Raw genomic sequence first — 19,448 nt, 5'->3', positions numbered from 1 at the left:
GACATCTTCATTTTTTTTTGGACAAATACACTTTGGGAATTTACTCACATGAAGCTCTCTTTGAGATTTTAGATGGTTGACCTACATACAGGTACATGTGAAGCAGCGCCTTCCCCTTCTTTATCATGAAAATGTTGTGAGCTTTCATGTGGATGGCTTTATAGATACATAACAGCGGCTGTGAATGCAGCTTCTACTCCCGTCCCAGAGTGTGTAAACTCTGAAATAAACTATACCACACTGAACTGTATGTCCGTCTTGCCTCTCTAAGGTACAGCGCAGTGTGTCGTCCAACCAGAAGCCTCAAAACCGCAGAACCAACGACCAGGGTGAGACGGGTGTATGTCGGAGAGGAGGGGGGCGTAGGAGAGGGTTTGGAGAATGAATAATTTTTAATTGAAGTTAATAACAATTTAGAGCACAGTAACAGTGTTGAGTAGATATCAGGCGTCCTCCAACACATTACTCATTTAAATTGTATGATAAAAAAGGAAATAACACAAGTAAACGCAAAAAGATAGAGACTTAAATATTAATCATGAGGTAAAACAGGAAAGGGTCAAAATGAGGAGACGCTGCAGACATCCTGGGTGCCATCTTGAGTGGCTGAGATCTGGGCTTGATATATGTTGGAGTAAAGGTTAAAGTAAGAGAGGTGGGCTGGATGTGCAGTATAATGATGTGTGAGAGTGGAGGGAAGATAAGATTGATTTAACAATGGAGCCAGAAGAGCAGATTGAAAAGAAGGTGCAACTGATTTCTAATGGAGCTGAAGGAAGACAGGAAGTCATAAATGAGCCGCAGAGTCGAAGACGGGTTGGATGGGAAGAAGTTTTTTTTTTATTAGAGCACATCGAGTGATGGCCTTTCTAATGCACTCACTCTTCATTTTCCAGGCTCTTCCTACTCTAAGAGGGGGGGTCAAACAGACAACCGGACTGCAGGAGAGGATGCTGGGAGGAAAGGTTCATCAGGCAGCTCCACCACCAAGATGCCAGCCAGCCCTCTGGTCCCCACTGACCGCAAGAAGAGCGCCACGCCCTCCACCGTGAGACCTTACACACACACACTGCTTACTTCACATTCACAACACACAACCACTCTTCAGAACACGTTAAATGTACAGACGCACAGATCCACAAAGACAAACAATAAGACATAGTGAGCGTGTCTCTTTGATGAAAGCAAAACTTCAGCTACAAATTATCTTAATCTGAGGTCCAAAGATCAAATCAAATTTCCGTTACTAGTTAAGCTAATTCAAATAAACAGTTATATAATATGAATGACCTTACACAGCTTAAGAAAGTGGAAGTGTGTGTCACGTCCTAACCCCGTGCCTCTGATTTGTTTCTTTAGTCATCTTTAATGAGACTCCGTTATTGTCTCATAACCACTCTACAGTGTGATGCCAATTCCTAGTTTTTTACACACCCACATTGTTACTTTGTTCTTTTCTTGGTGTTGAGGAGAAACTGTGGACCTTTTTTTTCCCAGTACACACTGTGTCGTGTCGTAGTACTGGAGGCACAGGTGGTCCGCTAGCACAAATGATGTCTCTATTAAAGTCCAGTTGGCCATGATGAGTGTTACCAGCATCTGTGGTACCAAGGACCCTGAAACTGACGCAGCCTGTGCTTTTCCTACCGTGACATGTCAAAATGTCTTTCGTGTAATTGCCTTTTTTATTTTTCTCAGTATCACCCAGCTCATGCAATGAGTTTGATATCGATAACGAAAAGACTAAACCTGTTTATCAGAGACCTTTTTTAATGAATAAAACAATAATGACAAGGTATCAATAAACACTAACTGTGATGATTGAAATATTGTTGATGAAAGAAGATTTAGACTAAAATCCAGTTTGACAGGACTAAGAAATAGTTTAGGAAATCAACACTTGTGTAACTTCCTGTACAGCTTTGGCCAGCGGAGTCATTTAAAACAGATGACACTTTCAATACCACACCTTCAAACAAATGTTAGAGGTTAAAACTCAACTAAAAAGTTCAACAAATGTGTAAGAATATTGAGGGTATTTTCTACTGAAGTGGTTTTATAGATTGTTTGTAGAAGGCAGTAATGAAGTGTGACTTCCCGGCACACCTTGGTTCACCTGCACTGCTGTCTTCTTTGAATTACTTGATGAGACCTCTGCTTAATATCTGTGTCACTCTCCCGTTAATGTAGTTTCACCCTGTTAGGGCGGGACAACTTGATTTGTATTAGCCTGTTGTCTTCTGTGACAGTGTAATTCCATGTATAGCTACACCTAAACTCAACCCGAGAAGATGGTGTCAGTGGAATTGACAAAACATACAATGCCTACATTTAAAAGGTTTTATTCTTTTTTTTATTTAAAGTCTGAGTCATTGAGAAGCTGTAGCAAATTTCATTCCCTACATGAAATACTTTTAAGGTTCAATTTGGGGAATATTTAGATATGGTTATGTAATTAATTTCACTAATCTATGCCAATCACGAAGCCTGCAGGAAGCTTTTTGCTGTAATTACTGATCACCTTTTCATTTACTTTTTTATAATCCGATTTAAATCGCTTATCTTTCACTGTCTTTACTTGATCTTAAACATTTCTATATTGCTAACATTGCTCTTCTTTTCTGCCCCTCTCCCTTCAGAATAGCATCCTGTCCACCGGTACCAGTCGCAGTCGGAACTCTCCTCTGACTGAGAGAGCCATGGTGGGCCAGGGCATCCAGAACGGCAAGGACAGGTACCCACACACACAAAGACACAAGCACACACAAGGTTAAAAGAGACTGGTCTCTCACACACTCTATTTTAAGAAGTCGCAGTGTTACTGAGGATGCACTGCACTTGCACGTAAACTATAAACACACACACACACTCTGGTTTGTGAATGAGCCGTCCCGCAGCTGTCTTGGTGTCTGAGCTCCAGACCTTGGCCGGTTCTCTTCAATGCTCTGCCAGCTGGCTCAAGGAGGCCCTCAGCTCTCTCCCCCCGGGGTGGGGTGAGCCCTCCTGGAAGAGGAAATCTGGCTCCCTTGGGAATTTAGGCCAACCCTAGATTGCAGATTACCCCTGGTGGTGGAGTGCCAGTCAGAGCAAAGGCAGGGTTCGATGGACGTGCACACCCACTCAGTGAACACATGAAGGCTAACACTCGGACCTCATTTAGCATTTAAAATCTAATCCTTCTCCTTTTAATAAAATGTTCTGTTCCAATGAACTTCCCCCAGTTTAATCAACGTTAAAGGGAAAGAAGGTTTTGGTAGGTATGAACCTCAACAAATGACAATTATCTTAAAGTAATAAAGAGAGAAAAGCAGGATTACGGTCAACCATTGGGTTTAGCCTTTAAAAGCCCCCCCTCCTTTTTGTAATATTCCCTCCCTTTCCCCTCGCTCATTTCATGCTTCCAATCCTCTTTTTTTTTTACCACTTTAAACAAATCCAATATGAAAAAAAACACATTTATCCATATTGGAGCCCCACACGCGTCTACACATCCCACCATCACTCATGCTTAACCAGCCATATGCTTTGTGTGCTTTCTCATGAACATTAAAACATTAAGCCAAACCATAATCCCTCCTGTGATGCAGTGTCTTTACTGCTTTATTGCCTGTTCATGATTCTCAAATGACCTCTTTGTTGCTGGCATAGTGCCAGACCTATAACATAAAAAAAAGACTATTAGAGTGCTGATAAATTATTCTTTTATAGTCTGAGCACTGTGCAGCGATGATGTGGTCATTTGAGTCAGCATTTTTTGGTTTGTTTCTAGCACTGTGGGTCTATTAGCTGTATTAGACTCTGCTAACTTAGTTTGTGTCATCTGCTTTGATTTTAATGTGACTTTGTTTGATCATCATTAATGCTTTGAAGTTTGGTCTTTTAAACATGTTACACCCCCCAACCCTCCCAATTCTCTTTTTCTAATTGTCTTCGTTGGTGTTCTTTTGTCTGCGTCTGAGCTCTCGTCCCTCTGGATCCTAAGTCACATTGCTTTTCCTTCTTGTCCAGCTTCCTATTTGTTCCTTGTCTTTATGTAAATCTTTCTGCTCTTTCGTATTCTCCCCTCTCTCTCTAAGGAGATTAGGCGGACTTGTGATGGAATATTAACTCTTAGTGGCATTATATGCTCCCTGTACTGCCTCATAATAGGCTTACATACACACACAAATATCTACACAAACTCATCGACAGACACACAGGCTTAAACATACATGTCACCCATGCTCAATCGCTTGCCACACGCTGGGCCGTCAGTGAATGCTGTTATTTTTCCATCACTAGTCGCACTAATCTCCGTCGGAAAGAAAGTGTGCGTTTCTCTGGGTGTTTATTTTCTGTGTAATTAGCAGCTGTTGGTTGACCTCTATAAAAGTGTCCCTCTCTCTCGTTGCTCATTCCTCTGCCCTCTCTTCGTCTCTCTTTCTCTCTGGTACCACTCTGCCCTGTCTCTCACTGTGTGTGTCTCTGTGTGTGTGTGGATAAAGTCAAGTCAGAGCTTTCAGTTATGTGTAGCTAATTACAAGAAGGTTGCTTTTGCTTAAGTAATTCAATAAGCTATGCTTTGTTACACATCTTTGTTTATATTGTTAGTAGTAGCAGCAGAAACTTGTCAGGCAGAAGTCAGGGGACAGGTCTGATCTATAGAATGTTGAGCTCAGGAATCGGGGCGATTATCTTTAACAGAACAATGAGAGAAGCTTTTTAGTCTGCCAAACATCTACTCCTCAGCACCCTAACTATCACTATAACTTTGAAAGGGAGCACAAGAAATGCTGGTTTTACTATAGATTTTTACTATTTATCTCTTGGCAATGCAACAAAGTGTTTAATTATTTCCTATTATTGATTCCTTAATCAAAAGATTCATTTCCCTATTCATTTATTTAACATTTATTCTCTAAAATATTTAGAAATGTATATTTTGCAGAGACCATAGTGACATCACTCAATTTTTATACATCATTATAAACTTGAAAAAAAAGCAAATATTTCCATTTGAGAAGCTTGAATCAGTGAGGAAAAATACAAACAATTAACTATCGAAATTGGATGTTCACAAATTAAGAACACTGTATTTGTATGGCACAGTTCTTAAAAAATACAGCAGATACCTTACCGTACCTTGAGATAGCTATCAAAACAAAGATGTTTACACACTCAAAGCATCTGTTAGAGAAGTTAACAGTCGGAGTTACTCCTGCGTAGAGCCCAAACAATGCTTTGCACATTTCTGTAATATTTGTAACCTGACCTCGTCCACATTATTTGTGTTTCCAGTCTTTCTAGCCAATAGACAAGTGTGTTGTGTGTTGGTCTTCTGTGTGCTGCCTGTTTGTTTCGGGTAGATATTACATGAAAACAAGAGGAACAGTCGGCCTTTGATTGTGCCCTCTGATTGTTTTTTTATGTGAAAACACCATGAAGCAATGCCAACACAAAAAAGACCAACTTTTCTTCTTTGTTCCAGTCTTTCCGCTGTGTGTTTTCTGTCTCTTTTTGTCTCTACTTCCTGTGTTCTTCCCTCCCCCCCTCTCCCCCTTACTGTGTTTGATAAGTGCTGCTTCTAACCATGCTCCACCTCACCTCCCCGCCCATCCACACACTAACCCCGCCCACTGTGTGTATGTTTGTGTCACCTTTTTGGTGTGTCTGTCCCCTGTCTGTCATGTTTTGTGGTTGTGTTTGCATATGTGTGTGTGTTGGGCGGGGCACTCCTCCTATTCCTCCCCCCTCCTCCCAGCCTAAACACTCCGGGCTCCCGCGCCTCCACTGCCTCGGCCGCTGCCGTCCTCTCCTCCTCCTCCTCCTCCTCGCGTCCCCGTCATCACAAGTCCCTGTCCTCCTCCAATCATCCATGCCCCTCTGACCTGCACGCACCACGGCCCAGGCAAGTCTCTCTCTCACTCACTCACTCACTCACTCACACACTCACACACACACTCTCCCTGCCTTAGCCTCTTCCAGCTCATTAAGTCAGCACAGAGCCTTCCCGCAAGAACTCGATGGACTAAAAGGAAAGAGGAGGGATGAAAAAGGGATCTAAAGTGGGCTCTGGAACCTTCCATCACTGCTACATTAAAACAGCTCTTTGATGACATCGTATTGATTTTTAGACATTGGAAAATCCTTGCACAACGCAGTGAAAAAGTAGGTGTTTTACCTAAAACAAAGAGATCCCCTTGCCAACAGACACCTCACTTGCATGCACGTTGATGTACATCCAATTTATTTTTCAAATGCTTTATACCTTTTTGGTTTCAAATTGTATTTAAATCAACCTAAACCTGCCTCCTGCATTACTAGGTGTATGAAAAATGGGTTTTTTTCCAGTAAGGAAAACCAGAACAAGGAAGTAGTTAGAATTAGTGTAGCTGCACAGAGACGGCATTACATACTTAACCTGGAATGGTTTTCGGAGCTACTGGTGATATCAAGGGTGGTTCTGAGTTTCCACATTTATATATTTACCACTACAGCATCACCATAGTGAGACGTCCAGCTGCCGTGGACTTAACAGTTACTTAGCAACAGCCGGTACAAGCTAAACTCCCGCAACACTGGCCAATCAGTCACTCGCGAACCTCACACTACACAAGTGAGCAGTCAGCCTGAGAACTAGATGAGCAGGTTTGTCCAGGAGCAACCTCTGACAGACAGGAGAGTTTTGTTTCTGGGCTTAAAAGAAAAACCAAATGTTTTTCCATTTAGATGCAATTCAGAGAAAAGACATCTATGGAGCAGCAGGAATCAGGTTTCCACACACAGCTAGTGTGCAGGCCAGCTCCTTTTTATAACAGGTCATAGGCTGGCTTACTAGGGAGGCGTGCGGAAGACCTGTTTTCTTTGTCAAAGGAATACAATAAATAAAGCAAATTGATTGACAGTCTATTTCCTAGAAAGCTGATGTTGACATTACAGGAGTAATGTGAGGTAAAGGCAAACCTATAACCTCAACCTACCCCTGATAAAATGAATTGTTTTTATTATTCTTAAAAATCATTTGGAATTCTGTTACTATAACTCACAAACCAAGGGACAGACATTGTAATATTGGCAGTGTCATTGTGGACAAACATTATTCAGCAAATCGAACAACGTTGCAGGTTCATTTCTAAGCTGTTCAGACCTTTAAATCTGACCTGCTAACAGGTGATTTAGCCCACAAAAGTGCATTAGTGAGAGTCTGTGTCAACTGTTTGGATGCTGGACAACAATCTCTTATGCAAATGAGAGCTCAAGATGTATGTGGACCAGAGGAAGTCTAATGTGGGTCTGATACAGAGTGAAGATGTTCTTTATCTGTGCAGATGGATAGTCAAATATTAATATTTTTGACATCTAAATGGACAATATTGGCATAATATCTGGTAAACACAGTTTCATTCAAGTGCCTCCAAAGGTATCTGACTTACTGTTGCATGTGTTTATGTATAATATCATGTAATATGCATAATCTACATTTGACTTGTGTTTGTGGACAGAACGGTTTTCCCAGGGTGTACAAATGAAGCTCAATCCTGTGTAAAGAAGTAATAGTAGCACTATCTTTTCCCTCAGCCTCTGTTGTTGTTCTCAGAGCTTGCTGAGTGCTCTCATTCACACTCAATCTGCTATGTAAACCCCCTTTAGTTATGAAGTTGCCTGGGAAAACCCCGTCTACATTAATGTAATGTGGCGTGTCTCGTTGCATGAATGAAGCGGGGGTCATCTGACTGTGTCTTGTTGGACCTCTGTGTGTGTCCGATGTCTTTGTGCATGACTTTTGGTGTGAAGTTTAAGTTGCCTGCTTGATAGTGTCTGTCTCGAGGGCTGCTTTGACAATCCTTTACTCAAATATCAGAACAAGTGGTGTATTAGTTCAGCATCAGGGACCCCAGCCTGACTTGGGACGGTTGTATAGTGGAAACCCTCCACAGATGTCCGGCTATATTCCAGCAGAGCCAATGTCAAGGCGGCCCTCTGTGCTTTTTGTCTGCTCCATGTTGAAGTCTTGTTCTGTTGCATGCGTCGTTCAGCATCGAGCTTGGGATGTTCAGAACGTGGTTGGGAACGCTGGAGAGAAGGTACCACTCCAACACATAGACTGTACCCTCAGTGAGGGATAGGACCCATTTCTCAGAACATAGTCTGTGACCTGATGTCCCACCCTCTCCTCTTTTATCCAGCTGTCCCCACTTACCCTGCTAAAATAAACAACGCTCATGAATTAACATCATTTTTAACCACCTGTTTTACTGCACGAGTGTTCATGATGTACTGCAATGCCGATAAAAAAGGCAGCGCCACATTTGTGTAGCTTAGAAGTGCTCTGGACTATATGCAAATAAAGTATGCTTACTAGCATGAAAATCCTCCTCCTGATAACACACCTTCTGCTGATACTTTCAGGATGAATACTCCTTCTCCTAAAGTGACAGTGCAGTGCTTTTATATGTAAAAAATGAAAGTAGCAAAGCTATTTTTCCTTGCATTCGACAGTCATCTTCATAACAATAATATGTGAAACTGGTCTCCACTAACCTGTCGGCCCAGCCTTTCTATCCTATCCCTAGAGGGGCTGCACAACTTTAACATATCACATCAAAAATAAAGGATGTGTTGAAGCTGTTCATCAGTGTGCTAGTCTCTAAACTTCACTTACATGCCTCTTTCGTTCTCTTTGTAGAGTATTAGAGGTCTGCATGGGACTGCTTTACCTCTTTGGAGTAACCATATCCTGCAAGTGAAACATGTTATGTAACATCGCAGTCCCATTGCAGCCCTCTAAGGCGGATGTTCCACTTGTATTAACTTCTAATCCATTCCACTTTCTTTGTGGTTTTTAGCGTGGGTGCTTTTTGCAATTTGTGTCTGTTTGCCATCTGCTGCAGGTGTACTGCTGGAAGACGCAAACTTTAAGCTCAGTGTATGTGTTGTTTCTTTTCGTGTGAGAGAGAGAGAGAGGGTGTGGATTTTGTGATTCATTGCCCCACGGTCAAAGCAAAGAGGATTAAAACTCTGTGACCCAAACGTGGCCCTAAATATTGACTTGTCTGACCTAATGGATTAAATGCAACATCAGGGCGAGCAGACGTTGATACTTGTATGACCTTACACTCAGGTAAGTAGCACTCCAGACAGAAAGTGATGTTTGCCTAACAGTTTGTTTCTCTCCCACATCCCTCCTCTTCACTCCCATCCCCTCTTGTTACACCCTTTCCTCTCCATCTATTTATCCTCCCACACCACCTTGCTTTCTTCTTCTTCATTTGCACCTCCTCTTCTCTGCTGCTCCTCTCATCACACCTTCCAAACTCTTCTCCTCTCCAATCTTTTCTCGCCTTTTCCACATCCACCTCTCTGCTCCTTCCCCACCTCTGTTTGCCCACTCTTCCTCTATAGTGCCACGACTCAGCGGGCTCCCGGTGCCTCCCCATCTGCCCACAACATCAGCAGCGCTGCCGTGTCAGACCGTACCAACTTCTCCAGAGGGGTGGGCATCCGCAGCACATTCCACGCAGGCCAGCAGCGGGGGGCTCGGGACCAGCAGGGCTCCGCCTACCCCGGCGGGCCGGCGTCCCCGTCACTGTCACATGGCAACAGCCAGGCCCGGAGGACACACGGCGCCACAGGGATCTTCAGCAAGTTCACATCCAAGTTCGTACGCAGGTGAGTGGCGCAAAAGAGAGGGAGGAGCATGGGGAAATGTAAAGTCGGAAAAGTTAAAATTATACTTGGAGGAAAGTGAAAGGAAGTAGCAAAATATGTGGGGAAAGAACTTTTGTATATTATCCAGCAGCACTTTTACAGATTGAAGCTTTCTCTGAGTAGTGAGGTTTCAGCTTTAAAGAGAAAATTACTAGGTTTACATTACAAGTCATTTCATGTGCTGATTTCCTCTACCGTACATCTATGTAGTCACTGGAGTATATCTCTAAAGGGGCTGGTCGCTCCCCTATCACTAAATTCGTGCTGATCTATAACTCCACTGAGAGTAGAAAGGGAGAGGAAGGGAACAGCTGTGTCTCCTCTATAATTTTGTCTGCAGCGGCGGTGACTGAGGAGTAATTTTGGTTTCGGTTCCACGTCTGGCCCAGTTTTCATCTCAGTCCTCCGCTGCAAGGTTGCAGCCCTAAAACTGCTCTCATGGGTATCTAGTTGTAATCAAAGCTAAACTAGTTTTATGTAGATGTTTTTGGAATTTTCTCTGGCTTTGTAGCTTTGATGTGACTCTGCTGTGTAAATACAGCGAGGTGAGGACGGCATTGTGGTGACAAAAGTGGAAGGGAAGGAAAAACCCAACAAGTATCCACTAACTCTTTGACTGCAGTGGCTTGTGACAACTAGCCTGATGTTTCTTTGTGTCTGTGCATTGGATTCTACTAGCTCCTATAGAAAAAGGGGTCACCTAAATCCTTACAGAGCATGATGAAGTCTGTACACAGCAGTCAGGATGAGAGTAAAGTAGTGCACAGGAGACAAAGAAGTGGCATATTATAATCAGAGAAAGAACTGAACATGTAGAGGAGAGGAAGTGACAGCAAGTCAGGGTTTAAAGGTGGAAATGTGTGTGAGGACGATAGTAAGAGGAAGAGTGCACGCAAAGGAACTTAAAAATAACAGAAGTTGAGCTTAAAAGCTACAGAAAGTGTGTGTGTGTGTGTGTGTGTGTGTGTGTGTGTGTGTGTGTGTGTGTGTGTGTGTGTGTGTGTGTGTGTGTGTGTGTGTGTGTGTGTGTGTGTGTGTGTGTGTGTGTGTGTGTGTGTGTGTGTGTGTGTGTGTGTGTGTGTGTGTGTGTGTGTGTGTGTGTGTGTGTGTGTGTGTGTGTGTGTGTGTGTGTGTGTGTGTGTGTGTGTGTGTGGGGCTAGCGCTGAGGTACAGGCGCAGCCACTCTGAAGGCCTCCCACTCAGAGATACTGTAGCTCCGTGGCGACAGTATCCATGGTTACACCGGAGATATCACTTTTCCCTCAACTATAAATACCGCTAGTGGGGACACCTTCACACACACACGCACAACTTGGCATGCTGGTAGGAAGTTGAGGTGTTGGAGACAGAGAGATTGTGTTGCATTTGTGCAGTTTGACCACACACACACATAACACTAAAGCTATGTGTTTTATTAATATATCATATAACCTCATCACTGCATTTTTCTGCTTGGTCGGTGGTCCTTCAAACACATCAGTGTGTGTGTGTGTGTGTGTGTGTGTGTGTGTGTGTGTGTGCTAGATTAAGTTTCTCAATGTGTGTTAGATAAGTTGTTACTTAACTTGTGCTTTTTCATTTGAAATGTGTCTTTGGGTGTGTTTAGGAGGTGGATTTCTCTCCCCCCCTTTCTGTTTTTACCATGTGTTGACTCCTCATCTCACACAAACACTTTCTTTTCAGGAAGACTCTCAATGTGGAGGAGCGGTTCATTTTCATTTTGGGATGAGGGAGAAGTGGGGGTGAGGGTTCAAACTGGGTCTATTAATGGATTTTTCCCACAGAGCTCGTCAAATCCTTCTTAGGTGTTCTTGTGTGCGTTTAATAATGTCTGTTCACAAATTCGCACCATGAGTCCCATATTTATGGATTGAAAGTCGACGTCAGACGATAGTTTTTGTTCTTATTTTTCATTATTTAACGTTGCTTGTTGCTTCAACCCCAAATGAGTGTGTTGGTCAGTTTGCTACTCAAAAAGGCAGCTTGTCTCTTGCAGGAAAGTCCTGATTCTAAACGTTTTTATATATACGTTTGTTTCTCTTTCTTTTTTTATCCCTCTTTTGTTTTTGTAGAAATCTCTCGTTCAGGTTTCCAAGAAGGTAGGCAACACCCCCAACGTTAAATATAATTGATATATACCCGTATACTCTCTCCTTCATATATATTTTACATATATATATATTTCCTCCCCTTTTGGTGTTTCGTGCAGCTATTTGTTGAAACCTTTCTTTTGTGCCTTGAGCCTTTTATCTTTTTTCCTTTTTATTTTCTGTGGTTGGCCCCCTTTTTTTTAGCCTTCTGGTTTTGCGTGTTTTGGCCCATTTTTTGATTTATTTATTTATTTTTTTACTAACTTCCCTTCACCCAGCCACATATTAACTCACTCACTCCATCATCACGCGGCACATTAACACCTCACCCTTCTTCCTCTTCGTCCCTACCATCCACCTCCTCATCCTCATACCCCTCTTTTTCCATTTATTTACCAGATAGTGTGAGCTTGTTTCCCCCTATAGCGTCCCGGATTTAGGTCAAGTCTTAATGGTGTAATAGATCAAACTACTCCCTTTTTTATTCTCTATTTCTCAGCTTCAGATGCAGGTAACAGTGTCGTTCTTTGAGCTTAATGGAGATCTTTGTCTCCAAATCCTAAAAGTAATGATGTAAAATCTTACAGTCCTAAGTATTAGTGTCTTGCTTTGCGTCTTTGCCTAGCATTGTCGCTAACCATTATCAAAGCTAATGCCCCATACCAAACTACCACCCATCTCACCTCTGCTTTCATCAGTTTGATCACTATTTCCATTAAAAACTACCTTTCAGTCGTTGTTGTAAGTGTGTGAGGATCCCACAGGGGAGGACATATATGATAAGATATATAATGGTTGTAGTTGACGGAGGTAGAGAGGAGGAGAGGACCCGGGAGGGACGAGGTCGCAGTGTTTCTCAGGCTGCACTCTTTTTCTGGAGGTTGCACACTTCCTTTTTCTCTTCCATTGCTCTGTTCTCACTCTGGCACTGGCTCTCTAACAACAGCAGCAGCAGCAGCAGCAGAACTGGATGGCTTTGACATACTCTGGCTGAAAAATACCCTCACACAGACATACACACACATTTGGTCTCACTGCTCATATAGATGCCTCCACTAAAACAGGACACATTCACATATGTACATACTGAAGATATTTCACAACCACATTTGTCTCACACACTTGCTTTTGAGTGTGTTGTCTGCTTTTTAACCAGCAGGTTGGTCAATGTTCCTCTAATATGGACCATTGCTCCACCTGGTGGTGAGAGGTTGTACTGCTTTACTATCACTAGTTATAAATTACCCTTCAGTTTTCCATACATGAGAAGCAAAACCTATAAATCCTTACATTTGAAATATGGGAAAAATAATAATGAATCTAACTTAAAATGACATGTTCATACGAATAGATTCAAAGTAAATGTATGTACATTGCTCTATTTTGAGGAAAGTGAAATTGCTCAATAACTAAAGCAAGATATTGAGACTTAAATAATCAGGTTTTATAATTTATTTTTTCCTTTATGTCAAAGAGCCCCTCCTCTGTGAGCTGTTTTGCATCCCATCATTTTTGGCCAAATCATACAGAGCATGCAAAATAGCACAAGTGACCTACTTTTACATTATTCACCAATTATATTATTTAAGAAAAACCTTGTGTAACATTTCTCCACTTGTCATTTCCCATGTGCTCTATTCTTTAACCATCTTTCTGTTGCAGAAGGTATTTTACATGTTGTTTTTTTTAATGGGGCAATAGAGGAGTGATGTCTATTCCCACTACAGAATGAATTTAAGACCAAAAGCTGTTGAATTTGTCATGTTTGTATCACTTTCCTTCCATTGTCTGCACGTGTTCAGCTGTTTTCCGTCTTTCGTTGTCGTCTGCTTTTCTCTGTTGAGTTTGTCACGTGTGTTTTCAGTCTGCCGGTATGAGAGAGACATTGTGCGTGTGTGTGTTACATGTGTTATAATATAGGATTTTTAAAACAGCCTATGTGTAGGTCAAATGTTACTAATACAGGTTTTAATGCAGCGCTGGGATCAGTAATGCTCCTAACCTCCTTTAGCCGCAGCACTCGCCCTCACCGTGCCGACTGTTCTGTTCCAAACCATTCCATTCCGTTCCACATCGCTTCATGTTACGTTGTTTACAACATTCCATTTCGTTGGTACCATTCCATTCCAAATTGTTCCATTTTAGATTGTTTTACCCACATTTCATTTTTTGGAACCATTCCATTCTGTTTCAAATTTCTCCATGTTACATTTTATTACCAACATTCCATTCTGCTGGTACCATTCCATTCCGTTCTGTTCCAAATTGTACCATCTTACATTTTGTTATGAGCATTCCAATCAGTTCGGACCTATTCCATTCCACTCTGATCCAACAAGCTGAAAATACTTAAATATACCAAGACATTTTGTTCAAACCTTCCATTCCGTTTCATGTATATTTCCACCATTCCATTCCATCCACCACCTGGTTGCACCAGTTCATTCTAATTCTAATCCTTGCTATTGCCCACATTTCCTCCAAAAATGTACAGTTATATTTAGAGTCAGACGACTTTTGTTTATGACATTTGCATTAAATGGAAATGCGTCTTTGGAAATGGCATATACATGACATCAACATGACAACAATGCATGATACACAGCAATATTTAATAGTGAGTACATGTACAGTACAATAAGTGTTGTTTACTTGCAAAAGCGCCTGTTTTAAAATGACCCATAGTTTAAGACGGACTTAACACAAACATTGTAGCAGATTTATAAATGGCTGGTGCAACTCGATCCTCTTCCCCCCCCCCCATCGAATCTTCTGTTGAGGAGCTATGCTATGGCAGAGTGGACTGGCACTGGGACCTGCAGCGTGCCGTGAAGTCTTCCGGTGGAATTAAATCTGAGCAGTTGGAGTGGAAATTAGATTTTTGCCCCTCGATGTGGTTGAGTTGGAACGTTCAGGCTGGCACGGCGAGCAGCGCGACTGACTGACTATCTGTGTAAAGAGTCCACTTGTTGCCCTTAGCCCTGAAAAAGACTAAACTTTTGTTGATTTTTCTCGAGGAGTCCGTATGAGGGAGAGGGTCGGGATGAGGGGAGCAGGTGAGAAACAGAGCAGCCCCGAAAAACCCATACAAACCCTCCAGACTCTACCAAACCCGCCTGCCAATCAGTAGACTGGAGCTTATCAGTAGATGATCTCTGAGCTTGTTGTGAATGGGGGGGGGGGTTGCAAAAGCTGGGATTAAATTGGTTGGTGGTGGTGATAATGGCTTGACCAATCAGGGGACGGGAGATTAGCGGTGAATGGTAGCATCCCCAAGAGTGAGAGTGCCGGTGTGGACCTGCATGTGTGTGTGCGGGGGGAATCACATTTAAAGTTCCCACATGTGTGTTTGTGTGCGAGCACATTTAAATTTCACCACGTCACACACACCGGTGTTGATCCACATTCTTAAGAGATGACGCACGCACACAAACACACACGGGGGAACTCAAAGAAATGTTGCTTTTGTCTTCATTTCCACGACCTCATCATCTCCCTCTCCCTCTCAATCATCCCTCCATTCCTCCCTCCCCCTCCCCTCCTATTTTTGTCTCTACTTTTGAATGTTTCTCTCGATTCTCACTTTTTTTCTCTCTGCTTCTTTCTTCCTGACCCTCCCTCCTGTTTCTCTGCCCTTTTACTGGCTTCTACTCTTGTCTTCCTTCTACTCTTGTCTTCCTTCCTCCACCTTTCTTCTTCTTCTCTCCCACCCTCCCATCCCTCACCCAGGTCTATGCTGAGCAGCACAGTGGACAAGTCGGAGAAGACGTCCGGCGGGGTCCTCTCCTCTTCCAACAACGATGAGAACAACTCCTCACCAGGATCTGGAAACACCGGTATGTCTGCTTTTTGAACTCTGCTCTAATGATGGCAATAGTGGAACAAACCCAGTTTTAATGCATTCTTTCAATAATGATGTCCTAAAGTTTCCTATAACGCCGCAAAAGGAATTTTTTCATTTATGTTGCTTCATTGGGTTGATTAAAATATTGTTTACTACAGCATTTAAACCCAAAATAAACAGATTTTGCTGTAATTTAAATGCAAAAGAGTATAAAAAATGATGCAGAAGAGTCTTGCCAAGAGGACAAGCAAACTTTTAAAATGCTGGTTTTCTGAATGGAGTTCTGATCAATCAGGGCTAGGCTAACATTTTAGCATTGTACTTACTTAGCCTCTTTAATCCGTCCTTTAATCATCCCTGGTCATCTGTCAATCAACCATCTCCCATAACTTCTATCAGTTGTTTCTTCTTTATTTTATTATTATTATTTATTTAGAACAGGCAGGAAACACAAAGACACAGCAACACTGTAGGGCAGATGACATTTCCATTCTCAAAAGTAAAAAACAATAATAGAATAACAGTTATGACACTCACTAAACAAAAATAAAACAAAGTACATTTTAAAAAATGATCTATCCGTGGTTTCTGTCGCCTCTCCTCCCCCCTCAGGTGGCACCGGCACCCCCCCGGCCATCGGCATCCAGAAGGAGTCGGCGAAGCCACGCTCGCTCCGCTTCACCTGGTCCATGAAGACCACGTCGTCCATGGAGCCGGGGGAGATGATGCGCGAGATCCGCAAGGTGCTGGACTCCAACAGCTGCGAGTATGAGCTGCGCGAGCGCTACATGCTGCTGTGCGTGTCGGGCAACCCGGCGCGCGACGACTTCGTCCAGTGGGAGATGGAGGTGTGCAAGCTGCCGCGGCTCTCCCTCAACGGCGTGCGCTTCAAACGCATCTCCGGCACGTCCATCGCCTTCAAGAACATTGCCTCAAAGATTGCCAACGAGCTCAAACTGTGAGTGCGTAGGAGAGAGGTTCAGAGGTGGGAGGGTTCAGGGTGGAGGTAGAGAGGATGATGCTGTAAGTGGAGGTAAGCTACAGGGTGGGATCACTTTAAAAATAAAGCCGATTGTTATGTGGACAAAGGTCTGAAGTAGGGCTGTCGGTTCCTCTGAGGCTAGAAAACCTTTCTTTTCTAGAAGTTGTGTTCCTTAAGTTCACGAGGCCCCGCCATTAGAAACTCTGAGTCCGTGTCCTCTGAGTCGTGAAGTACTTATAGACCGAGGGTCTTCTCTCCCCTGCTGGGCTTTTCTTTCGTCACGTTCTACTTAGACGTTCCACTCTTCTGCATGTCGCTCTGCTCTCTGTTTATTTAGTCGTCACACTTTGATCACTTTGACCACTCTGTCACTACTTTCTGCTATTTATTCAGTTTATTCTGCACGGTTCTGCTGCCAGCTCTTTGTGTGTAGGAAACCAAGCGGGGTAAAATCAGGGGGGGGGGGGGGGGTGGAGGAAGAGAGTGGAGGAATTGCTGAAAAAAAACAAAAACCTTCTCTCTGAATCTAACATGTGATGATTGACAGGAGGTTTGGAACCTTATTTTAGATTGAATTAGTTCTGATTCTCCTCCAACACTGAATGGACTCCAACTGAGCCAGGACTTTGGTTGCTGAAGCCACCCCCCTCTCTCACTCTCACACACACACACACACACACACACACACACACACACAAACACACAAACACACACACATGGACTTTGGATGGAAAGACTATGCTGTTGTTGGTTTAAGGACCCTCTTCACCCTCCTGTTTAAAAATGAACTTTAAAAATCCGCCTGGTCCATCCTTCCTCCTCTCCACACACACACACACACACACACACACACACACACACACACACTCATATACACACACACACACGTCACCCCTCTAATTTCAAACTCGGCACAAACAACATCCATGTTTTTTGCCTCTTCACTCCCTTTGTCTTCCTCACTTATTCATTTCTCTCATTGAGTCCGAGAAGCCTTGATGATGTCATCGATCGTTCTTCAGGCCTTTTTTTGTTTTGTTCATTTCTTCTTTTATGGCTTTTTAAAAAAAAAGAGTTGTGCACTGGAAAAGAGGGGCATACGAGGGAGGGGTGGACAGTCCGTGGACGTGGATGTTGATTTTACGTTGCCTTTTCTTTGTAGAATTTAAATTTCTGGGTTTGTTTTTGTTGTCAGCGCATAAATGCTCGAATGACTTATTTGGTTTTTTTTGTTTTTTTTAATGTTGGTATCACTTCGGTTGGCATCACGCCTTCATATCCAGAATGTCAACCCTGAACCGACGCATTTCTAAACCCCCCCCCCCTCCCCCAGACATCCGCTAGTCCCAGACACACATCTTTGGAGTATGTAACAAACAGTATGTGTGTGTGTGAGTGTATTATAAAAGATCACTGGAAGACAAAAAAAAGAAAAGAATCGACAACGACGAATGGTGAATTATTTTCTTCTTCTACTTTTTGATTTGATAATATATTTTTGTGTCGTTGGACATTTTTGGGGGGTTTGTACAGATTTGGATTTCTCGGGTTGGGGGGGGGTGTGAAGAGTCACGTTGGATCATATCATTGCTGCCTTTTTCTCGGTGTAGTGCACCTTTTTAACACAAAGCTCATAGTTTATCGGATTAAACACAACCCCCACCCCCCCTCAAGTGCAGATGGATGTATTTAAAGATGGCGGTGGTGACGACTACTGCTCGGCCTTTTTCTTTCTTCGTTCCTCTGTTCTTGTTCTTTTTATGGCCTTATCGAAGCAGAGAGACTTGTTCGCCATATCATAGCACACGTTCAAACCGGATGACTTCACTTCCTTTCTTTCGCTCTGAAGAAGAAAAAAGGGGGTTAGAGAAAGGGGGCGACAGGGACAATGCCTAGTCCCTTCTCCTGGTAACTTTATTTCTTTCTTTCTCACAATGACACACTGTCGTTTTATTATTTTTCTTTCAGTTTTTAATACGTCAGATTTTGTTTTCCTTTGAAAGTTGATCATTGTATTAAGGTGCTGGGTATTGGATTCTAATTATTATTCTGGCTGTTGCTGTTATATTATCTCTTTCAGGGTTGATTTTATTTTACATTATTTCGTTTTACATTGCTGTAATTTACATTGATTTTAAATGTGTTTTGAGCAAACTGTAACTGTAGTGGTGGGTTTGGGGTTGGGAGGGGTGATCAACTCCTGAAAAATGTATTATTTGTTTGTTTTTTTTTTGTGCAAAGACAAAATGATGAAAAATTACAATGATAGTAATAAAAACAATGACATAATGATAGTCTGCCTCTGGAATCCATCGTGCCGAAAGAAAGCAATCATATTCTCCTTTCAGTCATGTCACGTTATCGTCTTCAGCAATTTCGTTACGTAATGATTGGTTAAATTTTCATTTTTCGAAGCACGTGGCTGACGGTGTCCTGAAGATTCCCCGTTTGAAGCGCCTCAATTGTGCAAAAGAGTCAGAACAAATCAAAGGCTTTTTCAAAGGCTCATCATGAATAGATATTCTGTTTAGTTTAAATGTCACCTTTTATGCAAAATCCACTTGTTCATGTCTTTTATACATAAATGTGTGTTCCCTCTGTGTAAAGAGATTCGGAAAGTTTCAGGAAAACAGATTCCCTCTCTTCTTGTCCTGCTCCAGCTAAAGAAAATCCTGCCTGACAATGAGCTGATCAGATTTTGGCCACTTTGTGCAACCATTAGCCAATAACCAACCAAGGTAACACCTCACCTTATCCCCTGAATCTCTTCCTAGAGCCTCATTGTTTTTTGTATTAACCAATCAGTTCACAGAGGGGCGTGGCCAGCAGCAGCTCATTAGTATTT

General features: G+C 42.6%; 1 protein-coding gene across 11 annotated transcripts in view; it reads left to right on the top strand.

Moving 5' to 3' along the window:
- mark2b (MAP/microtubule affinity-regulating kinase 2b) overlaps window positions 1-18,892 on the top strand; it is a 45,478-nt gene extending 26,586 nt beyond the window's left edge. For 4 of the 11 annotated variants that reach the window (XM_063900179.1, XM_063900183.1, XM_063900177.1 and 1 more), the window contains exons 13-21: window positions 272-329; window positions 897-1,048; window positions 2,640-2,734; window positions 5,741-5,887; window positions 9,382-9,648; window positions 11,760-11,786; window positions 14,795-14,833; window positions 15,507-15,613; window positions 16,234-18,892. In XM_063900179.1, the coding sequence (XP_063756249.1) occupies window positions 272-329; window positions 897-1,048; window positions 2,640-2,734; window positions 5,741-5,887; window positions 9,382-9,648; window positions 11,760-11,786; window positions 14,795-14,833; window positions 15,507-15,613; window positions 16,234-16,583 (1,242 nt within the window). In that variant the 3' untranslated portion in view covers window positions 16,584-18,892. The remainder of the gene's footprint in view (window positions 1-271; window positions 330-896; window positions 1,049-2,639; window positions 2,735-5,740; window positions 5,888-9,381; window positions 9,649-11,759; window positions 11,787-14,794; window positions 14,834-15,506; window positions 15,614-16,233) is intronic. The other 7 variants (XM_063900181.1, XM_063900178.1, XM_063900188.1 and 4 more) reach the window with 6 other exon arrangements.
- Window positions 18,893-19,448: the final 556 nt, after the last annotated feature.

This window comes from Eleginops maclovinus, chromosome 14 (assembly GCF_036324505.1).
Source record: "Eleginops maclovinus isolate JMC-PN-2008 ecotype Puerto Natales chromosome 14, JC_Emac_rtc_rv5, whole genome shotgun sequence".
In the NCBI taxonomy this organism is placed as follows: Eukaryota; Metazoa; Chordata; class Actinopteri; order Perciformes; family Eleginopidae; genus Eleginops; species Eleginops maclovinus.
Note: the sequence above shows the minus strand (reverse complement) of the source record. Positions and strands in the feature narration are given on the sequence as shown.